This window comes from Canis aureus, chromosome 14 (genome assembly GCF_053574225.1).
Source record: "Canis aureus isolate CA01 chromosome 14, VMU_Caureus_v.1.0, whole genome shotgun sequence".
In the NCBI taxonomy this organism is placed as follows: Eukaryota; Metazoa; Chordata; class Mammalia; order Carnivora; family Canidae; genus Canis; species Canis aureus.
Genome location: NC_135624.1, coordinates 62,692,027 through 62,716,117, shown reverse-complemented (window position 1 = coordinate 62,716,117; position 24,091 = coordinate 62,692,027). Strand labels below are relative to the sequence as shown.

Here is a 24,091-nt window from a genome sequence, read left to right as displayed (position 1 = left end):
ATAATAATAGTATAAAGAAATTCAAGAGAATACAAAGAACTGAATTCATGGCTATAAGGGGCAAATGAGAAGGAAAGTATAAAGAATTGATTTAAAATATCTCATTTTTTTAGCTGACCATTATATAGATTAGTATTCGCTTATCTCACTTTATATGTGATATTACTTATAATATAGTATTAGAATTATTTTTAAAATACCTCTGAGGGGCAGCCCAGGTGGCCCAGTGGTTTAGGGCTGCCTTCAGCCCAGGTCATGATCCTGGAGACCGGGGATCGAGTCCCATGTCGGGCTTCCTGCATGGGGCCTGCTTCTTCCTCTGCCTGTGTCTCTGCCTCTCTCTCTGTGTCTCTCATGAATAAATAAATAAAATATTGTAAAAAATAAAATAAAATAAAATAATAAAATAAAATAAAATAAAATAAAATAAAATAAAATAAAAAATAAAATAATAAAATAAAAAATAAAATAATAAAATAAAATACCTCTGAAATTAGAGTTAAAAATCCAACTTAAGGCTTTTTATAATAAGTTCATCTAAAAAACTTAAACAAAAATAATGACCTGGGCAAAAATGTATCAAAAAATGAAAGCAACTAGAAAGAAAAAGATTTTACAAAATTAATACTGGCAAAAAAGCATAGATAAAGTACCCTAAAGAGGCATGTTGTATATTGTAGACTATGACAGGGTTCCCTAATTTTCATAAATATTTTTGCCATGATTACAGTTTCTTCTATTTATTAATTTATTTTCTGTCAGCTTGTTCCATCAATTATTAAAAGAATATTACCGTAATCATCAAATATAATCATGGATCTATTTCTTTTTTTTCCTTTCATGAGTCTGCTTTATGTATTTTGAAGCTCTGATGTTAGCTTCCTACACATTCAAGATTGTGATATCTTCTTGATAAATTGACACTTTTAATTATAAAGTGACTCTCTTAATACCCAATAATATCCTTTACTCTGAAAACCTACTTTATCTGATATTAAGAGAGCCACTCCAGCTTTATTATATTAACATTATCATGATGTGTGTATTCTTTTAATGTTTTTCTTTATAAAGTGAATGTCTGTGGATAGCATACAGTTTATCTTTCTTTTTTAAAAAATCCAATCTGGGAGGCCAGAAGTGCTGGCTTTAGGGGCTCCGGGAGTTGAGGAGACTTGGTGGCCGCAGCCAGGGCAGCGAGGGGGTCACCAAAGCGCTCCGATTCTCGTGGCTGTGCAGGGATTTAACTGCCACCATGTCAAGCAAAAGGGCAAAGACTAAGACCATCAAGAAGCGTCCCCAGCACGCAACATCCAGTGTATTTGCCATGTTTGACCAGTCCCAGATTCAGGAGTTCAAAGAGGCCTTCAACATGATGGATCAGAACAGAGATGGTTTCATTGACAAGGAAGATTTGCGTGATATGCTTGCCTCCCTAGGGAAAAATCCAACCGATGAGTATCTGGATGCCATGATGAATGAGGCTCCTGGGCCCATAAATTTTACCATGTTTCTCATGATGTTTGGTGAAAAGTTAAATGGCACAGATCCGGAAGATGTCATCAGAAATGCTTTTGCTTGCTTTGACGAAGAAGCAACTGGCACCATCCAGGAAGATTACCTGAGAGAGCTGCTGACTACCATGGGAGACTGGTTTACAGATGAGGAGGTGGATGAGCTGTACAGGGAAGCACCTATGGACAAGAAGGGGAATTTCAATTACACTGAGTTCACGCGCATCCTTAAACACAGAGCAAAAGACAAAGATGACTGAAAAGACCTTCAAATTCCAGCCAAACGTTCCTTGTTGCCACTTTGGGTATTTCTGAGACTTTCTGTTAGAGACTGTTGCATGCCCTTAGCTTTGCAGCTTTTGCCTTTCTTGTTATATTTATTCTCAGCCATTTGGGGCACATGCATTTCTATAATCAGACTGGAAATGGGACATTTTATGAATTTTCAGAATAGAAAATAGAGAAATTTAACTTACCAGCCCCCCTCCCCAAAATAACTGCAGTCTACACAGAGTCAGTATATTTTTTCAGAGAAAGTTATTCACTCAATTTTTTTCTGAACCATAATTAAACTTTATGATAAAAAAACAAACAAACAAACAAACAAACAATCCAATGTGGATCTTAGAGTAGCTCTATTTTTAACTCTTTGAGGAACCTCCACACAATTTTCCAGAGTGGCTACACCATCTTGCACTCCCACCAACAGTGCAAGAGGGTTACCCTTTCTCCACATTCTCACCAATATTTGTTGTTTCCAGTCTTGTTAATTTTAGCCATTCTCATTTGTGTAAAGTCATACTTCAATCCATTCTAATTGGTGTAAAGTGATACCTCATTGTGGTTTTGATTTGTATTTCTCTGATAGCAGGAGATGTGGGGCATTTTTTTTCTTGTGCTTGTTGACCATGCTTAGGTCTTCTTTGGAGAAATGTCTGTTTATGTCTTCTGCCCATTTCTTAACGGGATTATTTCTTTTTTAGGTGTTGAGTATGTTGAGTTCTTTATAGATTTTGGATATTAGCCCTTTATTCAATATGTCATTTGCAAATGTCTTCCATTCCGTAAGGTGTCTTTTAGTTTTGTTGTTTCCTTCACTATGCAGAAGCTTTTAATCTAGATGAAGTCTCAGTAATTCATTTCTGCTTTTGTCTCTCTTGTCTCAGGAGACATGTCTAGGAAGAATTTGCTACAGATGAGGACAAAGAATTTGCTGCTTTTTTCTCCTCTGGGATAGTTTCCTGTCTCATATTTAGGTCTTTCATCCATTTTGAATTTATTTTTGTGTATGGTGTAAGGAAATGGTCCAGTTTCATTCTTCTGCATATGGCTGCCCAATTTTCCCAACAATATTTGTTGAAGAGACCATCTTTTTTTCCATTGGATATTCTTTCCTGCTTTGTCAAAGATTAGTTAACCATAGAGTTGAGGGTCCATTTCTGGGTTCTCTTTTCTGTTCCATTGATCTATGTGTCTGGTTTTGTGCTAGCACCATACTGTCTTGATGATTACAACTTTGTAATACAACTTGAAGTCCAGAATTATAATGCCTCCAGCTTTGGTTTTCTTTTTCAACATTACTTTGGCTATTCAGGGTCTTTTCTGGTTCTATGCAAATTTTGGAAATGTTTGTTCTAGCTCTGTGAAAAATGCTGGTGGTATTTTAATAGGGTTTACATTGAAAGTGTAGATTGCTTTGGATAGTATAGGTATTTTCACAATATTTGTTCTTCCAATCCATGAGCATGGAATGTTTTTTCATTTCTTCGTGTCTTCAATTTCTTTCATAAATTTTCTATAGTTTTTAGAGAACAGATCTTGTATCTCTTTGGTTAGGTTTATTCCTAGGTCTCTTATGTGTTTTGGTGCAATTGTAAATGAGAGCAATTCCTTGATTTCTATTTCTTCTGTTTCATTATTGGTGTATAGAAATGCAACAGATTTCTGCATGTTCATTTTATAGCCTGAAATTTTGCTGAATTCATGTATTAGTTCTAGCAACTTTTTGATAAAGTCTTGGATTTTCTATATAGAGTATCATGTCATCTGTGAAGAGTGAAAGTTTGACTTTTTCCTTGCCAATTTGGATGCCTTTAATTTCTTTTTGTTGTCTGATTGCTGAGGCTAGGACTTTCAGTACTATGTTGAACGACAGTGATGAGAGTGGACATCCCAGTCATGTTCCTGATCCTAGACTAAAAGCTCTCAGTTTTTCCCTGTTGAGGACAGTATTCACCATGGGTCTTTTGTATATGGCCTTTACGATGTTGAGGTATGTTTTTTCTATCTTACTTTCTTGAGAGCTTTTGTTAAGAAAGGATGCTGTATTTGTGGAATAAATCACACTTGATTATTGTGAATAATCTTTTTTAAAAGATTTATTTATTTATTTATTTATTTATTTATTTATTTATTTATTATAGACAGAGAGAGAAAGAGAGGGAGAGAGAGGCAGAGACACAGGAGAGAGAAGCAGGCTCCATGCCAGGAGCCCAACAAAGGACTCGATTCGGGACTCTAGGATCTTGCCCTGGGCCAAAGGCAGGCGCCAAACCCCTGAGCCACCCAGGGATCCCCAATAATCTTTTTAATATACTGTTGGATTTGATTAGTTTTGTGTCCATGTTCATCTGGGATATTGGCCTGTAATTCTCCTTTTTAGTGGGGACTTTGTCTGGTTTTGAAATCAAGGTAATCCTGGGCTCAAAGAATGAGTTTGAAGTTTTCTTTCTCTTTCTATTTTTTGGAACAGTTTCAGGAAAATAGGTATTAATTTTTCTTTAAATGTTTGGTAGAATTCCCCTGGGAAGCCATCTGGCTCCGGATTCTCATTTGTTGGGAGATTTTTGATAACTGATTCAATTTCTTTGCTTGTTTTGGTTCTGTTCAGATTTTCTAGTACTTCCTGTTTCAGTTTTGGTAGTTAATATCTTTCTAGGAATTTATCTATTTCTTCTAGATTGTCTAATTTGTTGGCATATAATTGCTCATAATATTCTCTTGTAATTGTGTTTCTGCACTGTTGTGTGTGATCTCTCCTCTTTCATTCATGATTTTATTTATTTGGGTCCTTCATCTTTTCTTGTTGATAAGTCTGGCTCAGGGTTTATTAATTTTATTATTTTTTTGAAAAGAACCATCTTTTAGTTTATTTGATCTGTTCTACTTTTTTTGTTTCTAGATCATTTATTTCTGCTCCAATCTTTGTTATTTCCTTCTTCCACTAGCTTTATGCTCTGTTTATGTTTCTTTTCTAGCTCCTTTAGGTGTCAGAGTTGGTTGTGTATTTGAGACATTTTTTGCTTCTTGAAGAAGGCCTGTATTGCTATCTACTTCCCTCTTAGGATTGCCTTTGCTGCGCCCCAAAGGTTTTGGACTGTGATTTTTCATTTTAATTTGCTTCCATGTATTTTTTTTTGATTTCTTAATTTCCTGGTTGACCCATTCCTTCTTTAGTAGGATGTTCTTTAACTTCCATGTATTTGTGGTCTTTCCAAATTTTTCTTGTGATTGACTTCAAGTTTCATGGCATTGTGATCTGAAAATATGCATGATATTATCTCAATCTTTTTATAACATTTGAAGCCTGATTTGTGACCCAGAGTGTAGTCTCTTCTGGAGAATGTTCCAAGTACATTAAAAAAGAATGTGCATTCTGCTGCTTTAGGATGAAATGTTCTGAATATGTCTGTAATGTCCATCTGATCCAGTGTGTAATTCAAAGCCATTGTTTCCTGTTGCTCTTTTGCTTAGGTGATCTGTCCATTCCTGGGAATGCAGTGTTAAAGTCCCCTACTATTACTGTATTATTACCAATGAGTTCCTTTAAGTTTGTTATTAATTGATTTATATATTTGGGTGCTCCTAAGTTGAGAGTATAAATATTTACGATTGTTAAATCTTGTTAGATAGACCCTTTTATTATGATATAGTGCCCTTCTTCATCTCTTATTACAGTCTCTGGCTTAAAATCTCATTTGTCTGATGCAAGTATGAATACTCCAGCCTTCTTTTGATGTCTGTTAGCATGATAAATGGTTCTCTACCCCCTCATTTTCAATCTGGAGGTGTCTTTGAGCCTAAAATGAGTCTCTTATAAGCAGCGTATCAATAGGTCTTGCTCTTTTATCCATTCTGACACCCTATGTCTTTTGATTGGAACATTTAATTCATTTACACTCAGAGTCACTATTGATTGATAAGTATTTAGTGCCATTGTATTAACTGTAAAGTCATTGTTCCTGTATATTGCCTCTGTTCCTTTCTAGTCTTTGTTCCTTTTGGTCCCTCTTTCCCACTCAAAGGGTCCTCTTTAATATTTCTTGCAGAGCTGGTTTAGTGTTCATAAACTCTTTTAGTTTTTGCTGGTCTTGAAAATGTTTCTCTCTCCTATATTCTGAAAGACAGCCTTTCTAGATAAAGTAGTCTTGGCTCTATATTTTTCCCATTTAGCATGTTAAATATATCTTGGCACCCTCCTCTGGCCTGTCAAGTTTCTGTTGACAGGTGTGCTGCTATCCTTATGTGTCAACCATCTTTTTGTCAAAGATCATTGTAGGTCAAAGATCTTTTGTCCCTAGCTGCTTTCAGATTCTCTCTTTATCTTTGTAGTTTGCAAGTTTCACTATGATATGTCTTGGTGTTGTTTTTGTTGATTTTCTGGGGAGTTCTCTATGCTTCTTGGACTTGAATGCCTGTTTCCTTTCCCAAATTAGGGAGATTCTCAACTATAATTTGTTCTGCCCCTTTTTCCTGCTCTTCTTCCAGGACTCTTATATGGATTATTACACTTTATGGAATTGTTGAGTTCCCTAAGTCTATATTCACGATTCAATAGCTTTCTTTCCCTCTTCTTTTCAGCTTCATTATTGTCCATACTTTTATTTTCTAGATCATCTATTCATTCTTCTACATCTTCCATCCTTGTTATGATTACATTCAGTCGGTTTTGCATCTCAGTTATAACATTTTTTATTTTGGTCTGACCAGTTTCTATGCCTTTTTATCTACAGGAAGGGTTTCTCTGGTGTCTTCTATGCCTTTTTCAACTCCAGCTGGTATTCTTATGACTGTACTTCTAAATTCTTGTTCAGATATATTGCTTATATCTTTTAAGCAAGTCTGTGATTTCTTCTCAATCTTTCTTTTGGGGAGATTTCCCCCATCTTGTAATTTTGGCTAAGTTTCTGCTTTTTTGCATGTTATGAAAGCTTGCTATATTTCTTGCTCCTAAGAGTAATGTTACATCAAAAAGGGTCATACACTGTCCAGGGCCTGGTGCTTCAGAAAGTGTTTCTGGTGTATGCTGCATATACTCTGCTATTTTGTTTCGGCTGCTCTTTCCCACAGGTCAGTACCCTACAGAGTTCCTCCTTGCTTGCATTGGGGAGTGTTTGGACCATAATGAGGTGTGCTTTGATTTGTTTGTTAAGCCTGATTTAAAACAAACAAACAGACAAACAAAAACAGGAAAAACCTTGTCCAAAAAAAGAGAAAAGGAAAAAGAATAAAAAAGCAAACAAACAGATAAACAAAAAAACTGTCAGCCTGATTCCAAAGAAAAATTAAAAAAAAAAAAAAAAAAAAAGGAAGGAAAAAGAAGCTTTATTCAAAAAATGGGCAAAGGTAACAAACAAACAAATGAACAAAAACTATAAGCCTGATAGAAAGAAAAAAGAAAAAAAAGGTGGGGAGGGGAGAGCCTCGTCCTATTTCTACCAGAACTGGAGCTGATGCTTTGGAACACTCTGTGATCAGTAGACTTGGTACATGGAGGGGGTGGGGTGGGGGAGTTGTGTTGCTCCTGTTTGAGAGAGCCCCACAGTACAGGCTCACAGTTGGACCTGCCCTGGTAAGGATGCTCCTGTAGGATTCAGGGAGGTGACATCTGATGTAATCAGCTCTAGCCTCCACTGGAGCTGCTGTGTTTCTCTTTGAAGCCCAATTATACTGTGGGGGGTGTTAGAAGATGGCATCACCCTACCCTATTGTCCCTGGGGATGGGAACTCAAGGCTGCCACTATTCAGGAGGCCCTCACAGAAAAATGAACAATCTCCCCTCCTATGTCCCAAGAATCAGTCAGATTTCTGCCCTCAACCTGTCCATGCCCAGGCCGTCATCTGGTGCCACTGTTTTCCTGTGTTTTATATCCGTCTGGTGGCTGGGATTCAAAATGCCAAATCTTAAAGGACCCCGCAAGGTATGAACTTGCTCCCTTCCTCTGGAGGAAAGCCTCACAGTACTGGGCTGGGCATGGTTCTCTCCCAGAAAAGCAGTCACATGTCTGCTCAGATGCCTGGAGTCTATGGTGAAGCACAGCAAAAAGCTGCAACCAGACTATCTGTCCTCTGCACATGCCTCATGTTGCATGCCCACTCAGTGGCGCCCCTCCAGGGCCCTTGTCCTTGGAAAGGCAATATACCTTTCTTCAAATGTACTCCAGTAAGGGGAATATTCTCCCCCAGTGTGACCCAGAAGATCTACACACCATGTTATGCACCATCTACTCCTGGGCTTCTGTCCTACCTCTTCTCAGGAGTGCTGCTGCCTACCCAGCTGGACTCCTCAGTCAATTTCTTAGTTGTTTAAAATGTTTTGATGCTAGTCTAGCTGTGTTCAAGGGACGAGGCAGAAATATGATATACTTCCATAGAACTGTATAGCTTTTTGTAGTGTACAGAGTGTTCCTCCAACGAGAGCCTCTCACACAGCAATGGATGCAGCAGCAGTGGGCTGAGCTCGGAGCAATCTGGCAGATGCTTAGTTGTTAACTCTTTGCATTGACAGTTGGGCTGTTCTAAAGGGACTAGCCCTATGGCTTGGACAATGGAAAATCGAAGCATGGATGATCATAAGCAAGCCTTTGTGGGGGAAAAAATGTGTGAAAAGACATTTGAGTCTGCAGGAACCTGAGTCAGCCTTTACTTTTTTCCCATCACATCTCATAAGGCACTGACAGTCCAGAAGATGATCCATTAGCTCAGGTACAAGTCTACTGACCCTTCCATAGATACAGCAGATTGGGGGCATCAGAGTGCCTGAGTAGGATTGTATATTGTCCTTGAGATTCAAGGACTTAGCTAATGCAGTAGAGCCTGTGTATTCTGAACAAAAGCCAAGGCAACTGCCAAAGAATCTAAGACATCCTTTTTAGTTTTTAGTTCAGCTGGTGAGGGTTTGACGAATTCATCATATTGGCCCTCTCCCTCTGAGTGCAGGTTCTAAATATGTTTTGGTTTGTATCTGGCCTAACCCAAGATTTCCCCTGCCACCGTGCAAACCAGGCTGCCACCACTAGGGATCGGAGAAACTGACTACCATATATGGATAGTGATCGGTGGTCACATTTCAGAGGTCATATTTTGCAAGAGTGGGTAATAGCATATTGACTTTAAATGGAGGTTCTATCTTCACTATAATCCACACTCAGCAGGGTTGATAGAAAAGGTAAATGAGGGCAGCCCGGGTGGCTCAGCCATTTAGTGCCACCATCAGCCCGAGGCGTGATCTTGGAGACCCGAGATCAGGTCCCATGTCGGGCTCCCTGCCTGGAGCCTGCTTCTCCCTCTACCTGTGTCTCTGCCTCTCTCTTTCTCTCTCTCTTTCTCTCTCTCTCTGTGTCTCATGAATAAATAAATAAAATCTTAAAAAAAAAAGAAAATGAAAATGAAATATTAAAGCAGCAAGTTAAATTGTTAACAGATAAAACCACTTTGGGTAAACTAAAATACAGTTCCAGGCTTTAATACATTTGAATGATCAACCAGCAGAGCCTGTTGCTCTATGTGCCAGACCAGGGACCCCTGCCAAAGTGTCTGATACTGTAAAGTTATAGAAATCATGGGAAACAGACTGCCCCAAATCTCACACTGGATCAGTGGGGTATGCTACTGAGAAGCCAAACCCCATCACCCACTTGGGAAAGTCTACTGGAATTTACAATGGAATATCCCACCAAGATGGTTGTGTTACTTCCCCCTCCTGAGATAGGGGGATCTACTCAACCTCTACTGGGATCCTATTATCCTACTGCAAGCTGCACCTGCTAAAATGCCCAATGCCTGGAATGTAGCATGTGCCATCAAAAGAAAGAAGATGGGTGCTCTCATCTGGCATACCTACTCCCAGTCCATCTTCTCCTGCCTGACAGTGTTGTCTCCCCTGGCCAACCTGTATTGTATGTACAACCAGCTCAAGTTTCTAAAGCTGCCAACTTCCCTGTTCTCAGGACCAGTGGGGAAACATTCTGTTTTTTCACCACTATGATAATTTGGCTGCTTTTCCCCCCTCCATTGGCCTGGAGGACATTTTAACACACACAGAAGCCTTTACTAAATTCATCCAGTAAGCCTTAAGGGATAGCCAACAAAGTCTGTCCTCACTGAATACCGAAAAGTCTCTGATGAGAAAATCTCTCCAAAATAAAATTACCTTAGACATTATCACTGTCTCACAAGGACAGCTATGCCATTATCCAAACAGAATGTTCTTTGTTCATGCCTGGTAGATGAGCCTACTAATGTATTATATTTATTAAATTTCATGAGGACACAAATGAATGCCCTGAATGATCTGACCCACAGGTTCAGGTAACTGATAAATCAATGGTTCAGATCATGGGTTTCTGTAGAAAAAGTTGTCACTGATTTTGGAAATTATTATTCTAATCTGTGTTTTCTCTTACATGTGTCTATATCATAGCTATGGCATTTGCTTTCAGTGCAGCCAAACAGCTGCCAAACGAGCAACTCCATGCTAGTGAAACCCCTGGCTGCCTGCCCAGGGCCCACTGCAGAAGAGTGGGTCATGTGAGATTGTAAGATCCAGTCATGATGGATGGAATGTTAGGGAAAGTCAGTGAAAAGGTATGACTGCCAGTTGACCTATGAGCTGGAACTTAACGCTCAAAGGCTCCTCATCCTCTCCCCTGTAATGTGGGTTCCACTTACTGTTCCAAGGACGTTGCTTTGAGATAATTATGTGGTATTGGAAAATCTACAGAGTATATGTGACTGAACTCAGTTAAAATCTCTTTCTAAACTTTTAAGATTTTGCAGGTGGGTGCAAGGATCCATTCATACTGCTGCCACCCAAAGGATACTTCATATGTAAATTCCTTTGCTTATTAAAACTGCCACTTGCTAACCTGAAGTGGGCTGCCTCTTTCTTCTCTCCCTGCCCTCTGAACACAGGGGCCAATTTCAGATTATGCCAAGGAAGCTCCTGAGATGGTTATGAACCAACATAAATTAGTACCTTTAAAAAAAAATAAATACAAAGATCAATAAAAATGTTGGAATTTTTCTGAGATGTTTCTTCCTTATACAGAGCAATTCAGTTCTGTTGTAGCTCCTAGCCTGTGAATAAACATAATCCCTCTCATCAGAAAAAATCAGAAAAAAAATCAATTTAAAAAATATTTTCATAATTAGTACTGATAATAATAATTCTATGTTGCATGGGCATGAGGGGTATTTACCATACTTCTTAATAATAATCAATGATTATTAATTATTACCAATCATTATTTCAGATATATCCAGACATCCTTGTCTGGGTGGGGGAAGGTGAAGGGCTGCAGAGTTCATAATAGCAAAGGCAATATTTAATGCAAATAGTTGCCAGAAAACCAATAGAAGGGAACAACTTTAACTCAAGGTTAATCTGCTTAGTCATGTAATAGAAATCGAATGCCTTAGGAGTAAACAAATCTGTACAACCTCTTCCTTATTTAAGATCATATTTCTCACCACATTATGCTTACCCACCTAGGATATACTTAAATTCAACTTTCAAATAGCAAACAAGTGCTATTAAAGCTCTCACTGAAAACTTCAGGTAAGAAATTTAAAAATCTTATGACAAACAATATGTAAATAATGTATAGTTAGATTCATGTTTTCTTCTGAAAGAAATATCAGTTATTACAAGGTTGTGGGTTTTACTACTTAAAAAGGTTTCCAGTCCTATTTTTAAATAATTTGGGAATTTTTCCCATCTAGGTGTTATACTTTAGATAATTTGATAGATACTGAAGGAACTGTATTATAGAGTAGTCAAGTGAAAGTTTTATCCCAGTGCAAGCTCAATGGCCTCCTTAAAGGTAGGTCTGTTATTTTTAGTTCCTACCAGTGGACAGTTGAATCGGTCCTTCACATAAAGTGAATACATAAAAGCAGAAATGATTCTCTCAAGTGACTGCTAGTCTTTAAGATAGCATGTGTATAAGAAGATTTCATCCTTTGGTGGTTATTTTATTTTCTTAATGTTGCATAATGGATTTTTTATATTTATGTATTTTAAATTCATATCAAATAAGTTTTATGCAAAGTGAAATTTATTTATTAAAAAAAAAAGGGATAGTTAGGGCAGCTCCGGTGACACAGCGGTTTAGCGCCACCTGCAGCCTGGAGACCAGAGTCCTGCATCAGGCTCCCTGCATGGAGCCTGCTTCTCTCTCTGCCTGTGTCTCTGCCTCTCTCTCTCTCTCTCTCTTTCTCTCTGAATAAATAAAAAAATAATCTTTTTTTTTAAAGGGATATTTAAAGTTTCTATAAAGAAAATCCTGTAGTAAAGGCAATAATCAATTTTGGTAATGTAATACCATGTGTGTTCCCTTTTTGTGCAATTAATTGAGGCACATCTTTTATTATCATAATCTAAATTCTTCTCATGCTAGCATGCTGACACAAATATACTATGCTGATTTTTATTACAGTTATATATGCAATTGTCTTCATTGAGAGCATAAAATGGATATAAGAATTATCTCTTTGATTCATCTTTCACTTAGCAGGCAGTTCTCTGCCTATAGAAATACAAATAAACTGAATAAAGACTCTATTTTAATTGTTTAAAACTGAATCTGATTCCCTGATAGTGAATAAAATGAGTAAAATGACAGTGAATTTTTACCAGTTGTTCATTCTAGTGAATCATAGCAAGTGTTTTTAAAGGATCTTGTAACTATCGATCAGGTTGGCAGCAGCAGGCAGAAATTTTTTGCATACTGTAAAATCTTAGTATAAAGAAGCATGCATTGAAATCCGCACAACGATCTGTGTGATTAGTCTGCTAAACTCTGAATAGTACTTTGTAAAAGTTAGCAGTTGTTTTAAAGGAGCAGTCAGTGTTTCACTATAGATTATCTTCAGTAACGGGGAGTTTAGAAAAGATATCACTAAACATATATAAGATTTCTAATTTCAACAGATTAAAACAAAAAGTCATTTCTGCTTATTCACAAACATATGCACACATACGCACAATTTTAATAGAGATTATTTTACTCGGATGATTTATCCTACATTGTCCAGGATGGGTTACACAAATTGGTATTGTGCATTTTATATTGTGTCAGCATGTTTGGGGCACTTTATGGTTTATATGGATAGGTTCCTTATAGCGCTGAGGGGGCAATGTACACTCTGATAGGACAATCTATCCTAGTGATTAATACAATAGGCTCTGGGACCCAAAGACCCTGAAAGCTTATTCTATTATATGAATTTGGCAATTACTAAACTTCTCTAAACAATGGTTCCTTCTTTGATGTGAGAATATAGGTTCTACTTCATTGGGTTTTTTTTTTTTTAGAGAAGAATAAATGAGATTAACATATGTAAAACATTTGCACAATGTCTGACACACAGGAAGTGCTTAATTAATACTAGCAATTATGAGGGACTCCTGGGTGGCTCAGTGGTTGAGCGTCTGCCTTCGGCTTAGGGCGTGATCCTGGAGTCCCAGGATAGAGTCCCGCATTGGGCTCCCTGCATAGAGCCTGCTTCTCCCTCTGCCCATGTCTCTGCCTCTGTCTGTGTCTCTCATGAATAAATAAATAAAATCTTAAAAAAAAATACTAGCAATTATGAAAGGTTTGGTCTAAATGTAGTTATACTGCACACAGACCAGCAGCTTTTGAGCAACACTTTCCATAGAAGCAAGTTTGAATTAGTAATTCTCTTCAAAGAATTCCTACTGATTAGTAATGTTACCCATCTCTTGCATGTATATTTGTACACAATTCATTCATTTACTTATAATCTTTTCTCAGTGATTTTTAATACAAATATTTTCCTAAACATGGGGTGCCTAGGTTGCTCAATAGTTAAGCATATGCCTTCTGCTCAGTTCATGATCTTGGGTCATGGAATCAAGTCCCAAGTTGGGCTCCCTGCTCAGCAGGGAGTCTGCTTCTCACTCTCCCTCTACCTCTCCCTCACATTTGTCCTCTTCCTCGCTGTCTCTCTCAAATGAATAAATAAAACCTTTTAAAAATTAAAAAAATTCCTAAACATATTATTAAAGTAGTAACAAACATTACACATCCTTTATTTGCTTGTATTTCACATTCTTGTAAATATTCTCCTTGTAATAATCCTATCTATTAAGAAATAGTAACTACTATAATAATATTTAATTGTTGTTAATGATATTATATTAAATGTATTAAATATTGGAAAATCTATAGCCTTGGCATCTCTACATTTCTGAATAAGTTCTGACCCAATCTGATATTTCAGTACCCAGGCCTGAAGGTAGACTTGAGATATACAGTAGCTTCAAAGAATTCAATAGTAAGAATTTCACAATTATGAGACGCAATGAAAGATTTGAAGGATCAAGCTTTAAAAAACAATCATAACCCAAGCTAAAGGAAAAATTGAGAGATAAGACACATGTTACCCAAGCCTGTAATTACCATAAAATATGATGCTACCATGAGTAATATCATTTGGTTGAAAGGATGATCTTGAGGGTATCAATTGTTTTGAATCAAAACTGAAAAATAATTTGTCTTTCTTTTTTGTTTGAAAAACAGATTCAGATCTCATCAATCTTCTACATCAAGCCACATCATGTTAAATAAGAATATTCTGCTGCTGTCTCTCAAGATTAGTCTCCTAGGAATCACCCTTGGTGGGAATGTTCTGATTTGGCCAATGGAGGGTAGTCATTGGCTGAACATTAAGATAATTATAGATGAGTTGATTAAAAAAGAGCATAACGTGACTGTCTTAGTTGCCTCTGGTGCACTTTTCATCACACCGACCTTTAACCCATCTTTGACATTTGAAATATATAAGGTGCCCTTTGACAAAGGAAGAGTAGAAGGAATAATCAAGGAATTTGTATTGACATGGATGGAAAATAGGCCATCTCCTTCAACCATTTGGAGATTCTATCAGGAAATGGCCAAAGTCATTAAGAACTTCCACATGCTGTCTAGAGAAATCTGTGATGGTGTTCTCAAAAACCAAAAGCTGATGGACAAGCTGAAGAAAAGCAAATTTGAAGTCCTAATATCAGATCCAGTGTTCCCTTGTGGTGATATAGTGGCTTTAAAACTGGGAGTTCCATTTATGTACTCTTTAAGATTTTCTCCAGCTTCAACAGTGGAAAAGCATTGTGGGAAGGTACCATTCCCTCCTTCCTATGTTCCTGCTATATTATCAGAACTCACTGACCAGATGTCTTTCACTGACAGAGTAAGAAATTTCATCTCCTACAGTCTACAGGACTACATGTTTGACACTCTTTGGAAATCATGGGATTCTTACTACAGTAAAGCTTTGGGTATGTAATTTTTTTTATTATTATCTGAATTTGAACAGAGTTTTGTATCTTCTCTTTATTTCCCTGTGGCTATTATTTTTCAACCCTACATATTGATCTATTAGTATCATTTGAGAACAGGAAGATGAAAGACAATATGCTTTGTAACTATAGTGTGTCATTTTCTAATTTTGTGGATTCATATATACCAACTTAGTTCTTTTATGAATAACATACAGCGACAGTTTAAAAACAGGACTGAATTCTAATTTAATTATTACACTGGCAGTAGAAATTGCCTAGAAATTTCAATGATGTGTAAAGAAAACTGGAAGAGTTTAAGCTTTCTATAAGTCCATTACTAATATAGGCATTTGTGTGCGTGTGTTTAAAAACACACATGCGTACAGATAATCTCTGATCATCGTTCATAGATTTCCTATTGTTTACTAGGCACTCCCTTAGGTAGGGAGGTTACAACAAAGACTAAGATGAAGTTCCTGGCTTCAAGAATTTCAGTCAAGCAGAGAAGTCATACAAGAAAGGGAATGTTTACAGTATGAATAATGTGGGTAAAGAAGAACAGAGATAGTTAAAGGAGATAGGCAGTATGTAACAGGAGAGAATGATATTCTGAGAAACTAGAGTTGAAGTTGATACACAAGAAAAAATTTCAAAAGTGAATATGAATTTTCCTGCAAAATAAGTAGGGGGAAGAAAGTCTGAATATGAGTATAGAATTAGATGTAGTTGAGGACAACATCCAAATTTATGCTTTGGATACCTGTGCCCAATGTTGTGGAATATCAAAATAGCATATGTGTGCTGGGCATTACTGATGATTCTTTATTTATGAAGGTCAAAGTGCAAGGTGGGGAGGTACGAGAAAAAACATGGAAATGTCAGGATTTCCATAATGAATTAATTCAATAAATGTTTTCAAAGCCAAGTATTTTAGTTTTTACCTACTAAACAGAAAAAGTTTAAAGGGCTGTATTGTATAAAATTGCATCTTACATAAAATATCTGGACAGATATGGACATGGAGTGAAAAGATTGCAGACTCAATATCTGATCAAGTTTATACTCCACTCTCAGGTTTGTACATCCCTCAAGGCAGAAGCAAAAATAAACTTCTTTCTACAATCTTTATCTCTTAAGGAAAATCTATTGCATAGGTTCTTTCTTCCCATATCCTAAATGAAAATTTTCCATAGGCTTCTGTATAACTCTAGGAAAGAAGTGATAAGAGCATGGAATAGTGAAGTAGCTTATAAATGGAGAAAAATAATGCAGATGAGACTACATAGTAAGGTAATCAAGACCATAGGCTCTTGATAAACAACTTCCGCCTACAAGTATGTGACCATGGAAATGTAATTAATTCTCTTTATATCCACACTTATTCACCCCATCTCTAACAGGACTACTGTGAGGACTAAATTAGTTAACATATAAAAGGATTTTACAATGGTGTCCAGGAGATAGAAACCATTCAATTTGTGTTAGCTGTTTATCATGTGAAATTAATAAAAGCTAATGGCTAATTGGTTAAGACATGTTAAGAGGCATGAGAAAGAGATTAAGATGTTTTCTTTTTTATTTATTTATTTTTGTTTTCTTTTTTAAATTGAGATATAATTGACATATATTAGTTTAAGTTATAAAACATAATGATTCTACATATTATATATAAAAAAGTGATCACCACATTAAGTCTAATTAACACTTTGTGACCATACATAAATTATTTCCTCTTGTGATGAGAACTTTTATGAGCTACTCTTTTAGCAACTGTCAAATATACAATACAGTATTAACTATAGTCACTATGCTATATATATTGCATCCCTAGGATTTATTTTGTAACTGGAAATTTATGCCTTTGACCCTCTTCAACCATTTCACTCTCCCACCCCTCACCTCTGGCAACCGTCAATCTGTTCTCTGTATCTATGAGTTGGTGTGTGTTTTTTTTTTTTTATAATCTATATATAAATGAGATTGTACAGTGTCTTTCTCTGACTTATTTCACTTAGTGTAATGCCCTCAGGGTCCATTTACATTATCATAAGTGGCAGGATTCTCTTCTTTTTCATGGCTGAATAATTCAATATTCCATTGTAGATATTTATGCCACAGCTTCTTTATTCATTCATCCATCAATGGTTACCTAGGTGGTTTCCATGTCTCAGCTATTATAAATAAATAATACTGTGAGGAATATCTCTTAGATATATCTTAGAAATAATGATTTTGTTTCCTTTGGGTATAACCCAGAAGTAGAATTACTGGATCATATGGTTATTCTATTGTTAACTTTTTTTTAGGATTCTCTATACTGTTTTCCATAGTGACTGTACCAATTTATACTCCCATCAACAGTGCACAAAGGATCCCTTTTTTCCACATCCTTGCCAACACTTGTTATACCTTGTCTTTTTGATAATAGCCATTCTAACAGGTATGAGGTAATTAACAACACAAGAAACAACAGATGTTGGCGAGGATGTGGAGAAAGGGGAACCATCTTATACTGTTGGTGGGATGGAGACTGGTGCAGCCATTCGAGAACAGTATGGATGTTCCTCAGAATGTTAAAAATAGAACTACCCTATGACCCAGCAAATGTGCTACCAGGTATTTACCCAAAGGATACAAAAGTACTGATTCAAAGGAACGCATGCACCCATATGTTTATAGCAGCATTATTAACAATAACCAATATCTCACTGTGGTTTTGATATGCATTTCCCTGATGATTGGTGATGTTGAGCCCTTATTCATGTACCTGTTGGTCATTTGCATGTTTTCTTTGGCAAAATAACTATTCATATCCTCTGGCCATTTTTTAATCCATTTTTTGTTATTGAGTTATATGACTTTTTATATATTTTGGTATTAACCTCTTATCAGATATATGATTTACAAATATTTTCTCCCATTAGGTAGGTTGCCTTTTCATTTGTTGATGGTTTCCTTTGCTGTATAGAATCTTTTTTATTTTATTTACTTGTTTATTTTTCTTTTGTTACCTTTGCTTTTGGTGTCAAATCCAAAAAAAAACCATTGTCAAGACTGATGTCATGGAGCTGACCACCTATGTTTTTTTATTCAAGGAGTCTTATGGTTTCAGGTCTTATATCAAGTCTTTAAACCATTTTCAGTTAGTTTTTGTGTATGGTATAAGAAAGTGATCTAGTTTCATTGTTCTGCAAGTAGCTGTCCAGTTTTCCACCTATTGAAGAGGCTGTCCTTTCCCCCTTGCACATTCTTGGCTTCTTTGTCATGAATTAATTGGCCATGTAAGTGTGGGTTATTTGGTGAGTATTGTTAAGAGAAGCATTAATTACAAGTGGCTCATCATCTCCTCTGAGTATGTTAAATAGTCCCCAAATTCAAAGATAGATGTTTATCTCCTGGGATATAAATGAAGACTGAGCTGTTCTGTTACTTAGAGAGAAGAACATAGCTACTATGTTGATTATAAGCTATCCTATGAAGATGGAAGTGAATGGTCAACATTGTAGAGCTGAAACTGGTTCTTAAAAATGAAGAAACAGGAATGCCTGGGCGGCTTAGGAGTTGAGCGTCTGCATTTGGCTCAGGGCATGATCCCGGGGTCATGGGATCCAGTCTGTCATTGGGCTCCCCATAGGGAGCCTGCTTCTCCTGCTGCCTCTGTCTCTGCCTCTCTCTGTGTGTCTCTCATGAATAAATAAATAGATTCTTTAAAAAGAAAATGAGAAAAATAATTTAAAAATGGCCATTTTATGAAACAATCAAGTTGTCAGGATCTGCAACAACTCACATGTGTAGTAAACAGAGACATCTGAATAAGTGCAGCATCTTAATGAAATAAAGGAGTGTGTACATAGAGAACACCTTAGTCATGATATAGGTTTACATTTTTATCTCATTACATTTGTTTTTATCAATGGCTGTTCTCAATCTCCAAAAAATAATTATCATGATCACAATGCTTCTTATTCTCAGATAAGAATTGGTAAGATTATTCTCAGATAAACCTTCCTCATGCTGGCAGTCTCAGAATCACATGTTCCATTGTATTGTGCTTGTAAGTGAATACTGGTAATAAAACCACACAATTTTCCCAGTCATAAGACATGATCCTAATCTTTCTTAACAGTTTGTTCATGGGAATGTAATGAAGATTTCTAAAAATGTTCTTATTCTCCAATTTTGATAATATCATGTTTCTAAACAAATTACACTCTTTTGACTTAAAATGACTATTTAAAGTTTGTCTTTACGGATGTTATTCTTATTGATGCCAGAGACATGAACACTCATATTCAAAAGACCAGGTAAGAAGCAAAAGTACTGAAATGACAGAGTAATTCATTTTTGTGTAAGCCTTCATACATGTAGAATGATAAATGAAAATGATAAATGGAACTGGCTTATAAAAATCACTTTTTTCCAATGTGAAGTGATTTTTCTTTTCTTTTTTACTTTAGTTTAAGTGCTCTAAACAAGTCATTGCAATGAATCCATATCCACTCAGGTCTCAAACTATCACACCTAAGTAAATAAATAGGATAACTTTCTGTAAGATTACTTTTCTGCAGTGGAATGCAATAATCTCAGACTGAGTCCTTAATCTCTGCTAATTGCTAAGAATCAGATATTATATTGTCTAAATTACTTCTTTTATTTCAGCATAAGGTATCTGGTTGAAACTCATGGTTCAATATCATGATAGCAATTACAGTTAATATTTGTTGATGTCTTCCCATGTGCTAGACACTGTAATAAATCTTTCATATGTTATATCTCTTAATCTTTACAGTGAATTTGTGAAGAAAAACTACTATCACCAATGGGAAATACCAAGTGCTAAAATAAAATTATATAGTGACTAATAGAAGAAAATAGTTTTCAAATGAAAGTCTGACACCAAACCTTCCAGAAAAACTTTTCTCTCCTTTAAAAATTTTGGGGGCAAATCCATGAATTACTCAGAATATTTTAGGTTTAAACTTTCTTCGGTCCTCTTCCTCTTAGTGGATTTAGCTTTTGATGTCTACTGTTTTATTTCTTACTTATACTAAGTTTCTAAGTTTGCTAACTGGAGTTTAATTGGCTGATGTTATCACTAGGTAACTTGCTGTTTAGGCAAAGGTTTCCATGTGGCTGTTGCCTGCAGCCAGTTGCCTGAGGATAAGTACCTGGTCCCAAGGCAACTTAAAATGCAATGTTGAACTGAAAGTAAGAAAAGGCTTCCATGGATTTCAAATGTATTTATTTAAAGTTGAACCAGGTAAATTTTATTTTTATGTACATATTAACAACAACAAAAAACCCACCAAGATTGAAGAACATTTAAGAAAAAGAATAATGTAGCATTTTAATACCAGTAAAAATATTTATAATCCATAAACATTACCTATTGCTACCAACAATTTTACCAACAGAAAGTATAGAAACAAATAGCTTTTTTTGAGTGAATAATCCTTATATATTGTATTTATATGAATACAAAATGTATTGTTGGACATGAATAATTAGGTGAATAATCTCCAAGAACTAATGTCATCTATAATAACAGCAGATTTTCCTGTAAATATATTAAATAGAAAAAAACAATAGATCTTAAAAAAATTATGACTATAATATTCAGATCTTTATGTGAACTGAACACAGGTAATTCATGTAAGATAAAGTGCTAGAAATGAAACAAATGTGAATGTATATCTCCAAAATGGTTGATTTCCAATAGTCATTTTAAAGAAGAAAAAATATATTGGAGTTCTTTCCCTGAAGAGTAATGCATGTTGGTTTGGAACTTTTTTTTTCTTTCTTCTCAATCTTTTTCTGGCTTCCTTCTACCTTCCTTTCTTCCTCTATTTTTTTTTAAATGTAAATTAATTGTTTGGTTACAATCTTTCAAATCACCTCTGGTAGCATCCTTCTTTACATAATGACCCTTGAGTGGGATGACAGCCATTAACATAACATCCAAGATGAATTTGCTATGGGACAGGCGCAATTTCAAAAGCCTTGTCACTCTTTTGCTCCCACTCAATGACAGGAAATGGAGATGATCATTTTTATGGATATAATCTTGAATTTTATGTTTGTATTTCTTAAAATAAATCACTAGTGAACTTTGTTACTGAATACATTGTTAGTAAGATATCATTTGTGATGTGCCTCAAGATTAAGCATGACTGGCACCTGTAGAGGAGCCTGTGGTGTTTGGGAATAGCTGCACCAAAGTTCAGGCACCCCAGAGGACCATTATCTGAGAAGTAGAAGGGAGATGGGTCTAGGTGATGAGATCTAGTTAAATTGGTAATTTTTAAAGTAAGATTCTCTCTCTACATTATCATATATAGCTAACATTTATTGAGCATGGATGTTGTTCTGAATAATTTACATGAATTTTTTAAATTCAGTCCTCTCAATGATAAGAAATAGGCTCCAGCATTCTTCACCATTTTATAATAAGGAGGCAGAATAACTTGCCTGAGTTTACAATAAAGCATTTGTCATGAAGCATTGATGCTAGACCCTAAGCTAAAAGGAAAGTTTGAGAAAGAAACTCAGTTTATATAGAATAAAACAATGAGGGAGGAAAAGTGCATCTAATTTTAAGCTTTCAAAAGAATTAACTAAATGCAATCAAGGAACTAAAAAAACAAAAGTTGAAGCTCTACAGTGAAGCTAAAACTCAAAGGTTACTAAAGAGTTGATTACTCAGTTTTTAAAAACAGTATGAAAGATAGTTTCCAAGCTTTTATGGCCTTTGGGACCACCTCCAAATCCAAGAGATAATGAGAAATGAATAGCACAATTAAATTCTAGCCATTCATTGAAATGCTCAGGGAGCACACAGGAAGAGGACACTTTTAACTCAGGTCACGTCATGAGGGAAAAATTGTAAGAAAGAACTTGCAAACCAAAATGTTGTTTTAAGGATTCTTAATTCAGGGATCCCTGGGTGGCTCAGTGGTTTAGTGCTTGCCTTTGGCCTGGGGTGTGGTGCTGGAGTCCTAGGATCAAGTCCCACATCAGGCTCCCTGCCTGGAGCCTGCTTCTCCCTCTGCCTGTGTCTCTGCCTTTCTCTCTCTGTGTCTCTCATGAATAAATAAGTAAATCTTAAAAAAAAAAAAAAAAAAAAAAAAAAAAGGATTCTCAATTCAAACTGATAGCATTATACATATTTTAAAGAACTTTAATTTCAGTTTAATTTTATATAAATGAACTAGCCATTCTCCTGTGAGATATATATATATATATATATAACACATACATATATACACTTAACAGTGTTAAACAACACAAATTCAGCTGAGTAAATATGGATATCCAATTGGCTTTATTAAACGATTCAGAGATTGGACAGCATATCATCTAGTAAGTAGAGGGGAACTCTGTAGAGCCGTAGAAAAGGAAAGATTTAAACAGGGTGAGTTGGAGGGAATTACTAGCAAAGAATGCAATGTTTAGGCAAAGTTTCCTTCCTAAGGGGAAGAAAAAGTTTAGCAGATTACCTCCTAGTGTTCACCAAGAGATTTCAGTTGGCAGATTAAAAGTTATGAGGGGGTGAGCCTAATACCTTAAGTTAGGTATTAAGTCTTGGTTTAGTGACATGGGACCTTAACATGACTTCATTTTGGGCCTGTGCCTCTTTTAAAAGCACATGGCTTATTAAATATGATTCTGAAAACTTTATCTGTTTTATTACTATTTGGAGAACTTCCTTTTGAAGTAAGCAGAGTGAGAATGAGAATTTTGATTCAAAGTACAGGGACAATATTCTAATTAGTACAAACTTTCTCTGGCTGACTTATTTTTTACTCATGCTATTCGTATATTGATGTTTCATAGACATATTTAAGAATATTATTTTCTGGGCTCTTTAATCATGTTTAAGATGTCATCTTATCAAATAGTCACAATTATGAAACGTAATGGTTTTCTAATTTTCGCTGTTATAAAATGTATCTCACATTTTAAAAAGTAAAAGAAAGAAGAAAGAATATTGGGCTGGAAACTGGAATCCCTAGGCATTCATCTCATCTGCCACTTACTGGCAATTGTGACTTCAAGATAATATAAACCTTCCTCGATCTGCGTTCTTACATATGAAATGATGGAGTTGGACAAATTGAACACATGGTTTCTCTCTTCTTCTTTCATGAAGAAAATAAACATGTTTAATCATTTTAAATCCCTGAACTTCATTTTTTCACGATATCAGGCATATTTGGCAGGAGTTGTTATTTATCCCATTGATGGAAAATTAAATCTAAGCTTATATCTACATGTCCCTAAACACAATTTATTTTTTATCTTCTTAAAATGTTTGAATTTGCATTGCTATATTGCAGGCACACAGGGAATTGGAAAATAAATAAAACAGACACCTACATTGACACCAGTGAAATTAAACACTGTAACATCCAAGTATAATTTGAAAACAAAAAACATATACATTAGCTATTAATAAATTCTATTATCTGCTATTGTCCTTCAGTAAATTAGATAGTTATGTTATTGTCCTGAAAAGGCCACTTAACTGGGACAAAGGGACTCCTTGAATGCCACAGATACGGACAGTCAGAGGCTACGATAGGAAGAAAGACTCAGAGTCTCACTGAATTTTAATCTTAGGGACTCAGACTTAGAGCCTGAGGCTTTGTTCCTCCAGTTTTTAAGAGAGCTAGCAAGTTGGCTATCGGAATGATTGACTTTGGGAGGCAGAGAAAAACATATTTACTTCAAAAGGCAAATAGGCTAGTGGCTCCAAGAAGGGGAAGGGGAGGAACTCTGTTTGGAGAACAATGTGGTCAAAAGTCAGTGTTTAGGACCTTCAGTAACCCCAGTGTGTTGAAGATTAGGAGATTCAGTTCTCAGATAGGCTCTGCTACTGGCTGCCCACACTTAAACTGTTTTTTTTTTTTTTTTCTTTTATTCAGGGTAAGTAGGGCTGCCTACATGCATTTAATTCAAGGATATATTTTGATAAGATTTTAAGTGCTAATGTCACTAT

At 35.9% G+C, this 24,091-nt stretch overlaps 1 protein-coding gene and 1 pseudogene across 2 annotated transcripts in view; both read left to right on the top strand.

Moving 5' to 3' along the window:
- The first annotated feature begins 1,132 nt into the window (after positions 1-1,132).
- LOC144282986 (myosin regulatory light polypeptide 9 pseudogene) lies at positions 1,133-1,937 on the top strand (annotated as a pseudogene).
- A 12,405-nt stretch (positions 1,938-14,342) lies between these two features.
- Positions 14,343-24,091, top strand: part of LOC144283735 (UDP-glucuronosyltransferase 2A1) — a 45,018-nt gene continuing 35,269 nt past the window's right edge. The window contains exon 1 of one of the 2 annotated variants that reach the window (XM_077848236.1): positions 14,343-15,088. In XM_077848236.1, the coding sequence (XP_077704362.1) occupies positions 14,373-15,088 (716 nt within the window). In that variant the 5' untranslated portion in view covers positions 14,343-14,372. Of the gene's footprint in view, positions 15,091-24,091 lie in introns of both variants that reach the window. The other variant, XM_077848234.1, reaches the window with a different exon arrangement.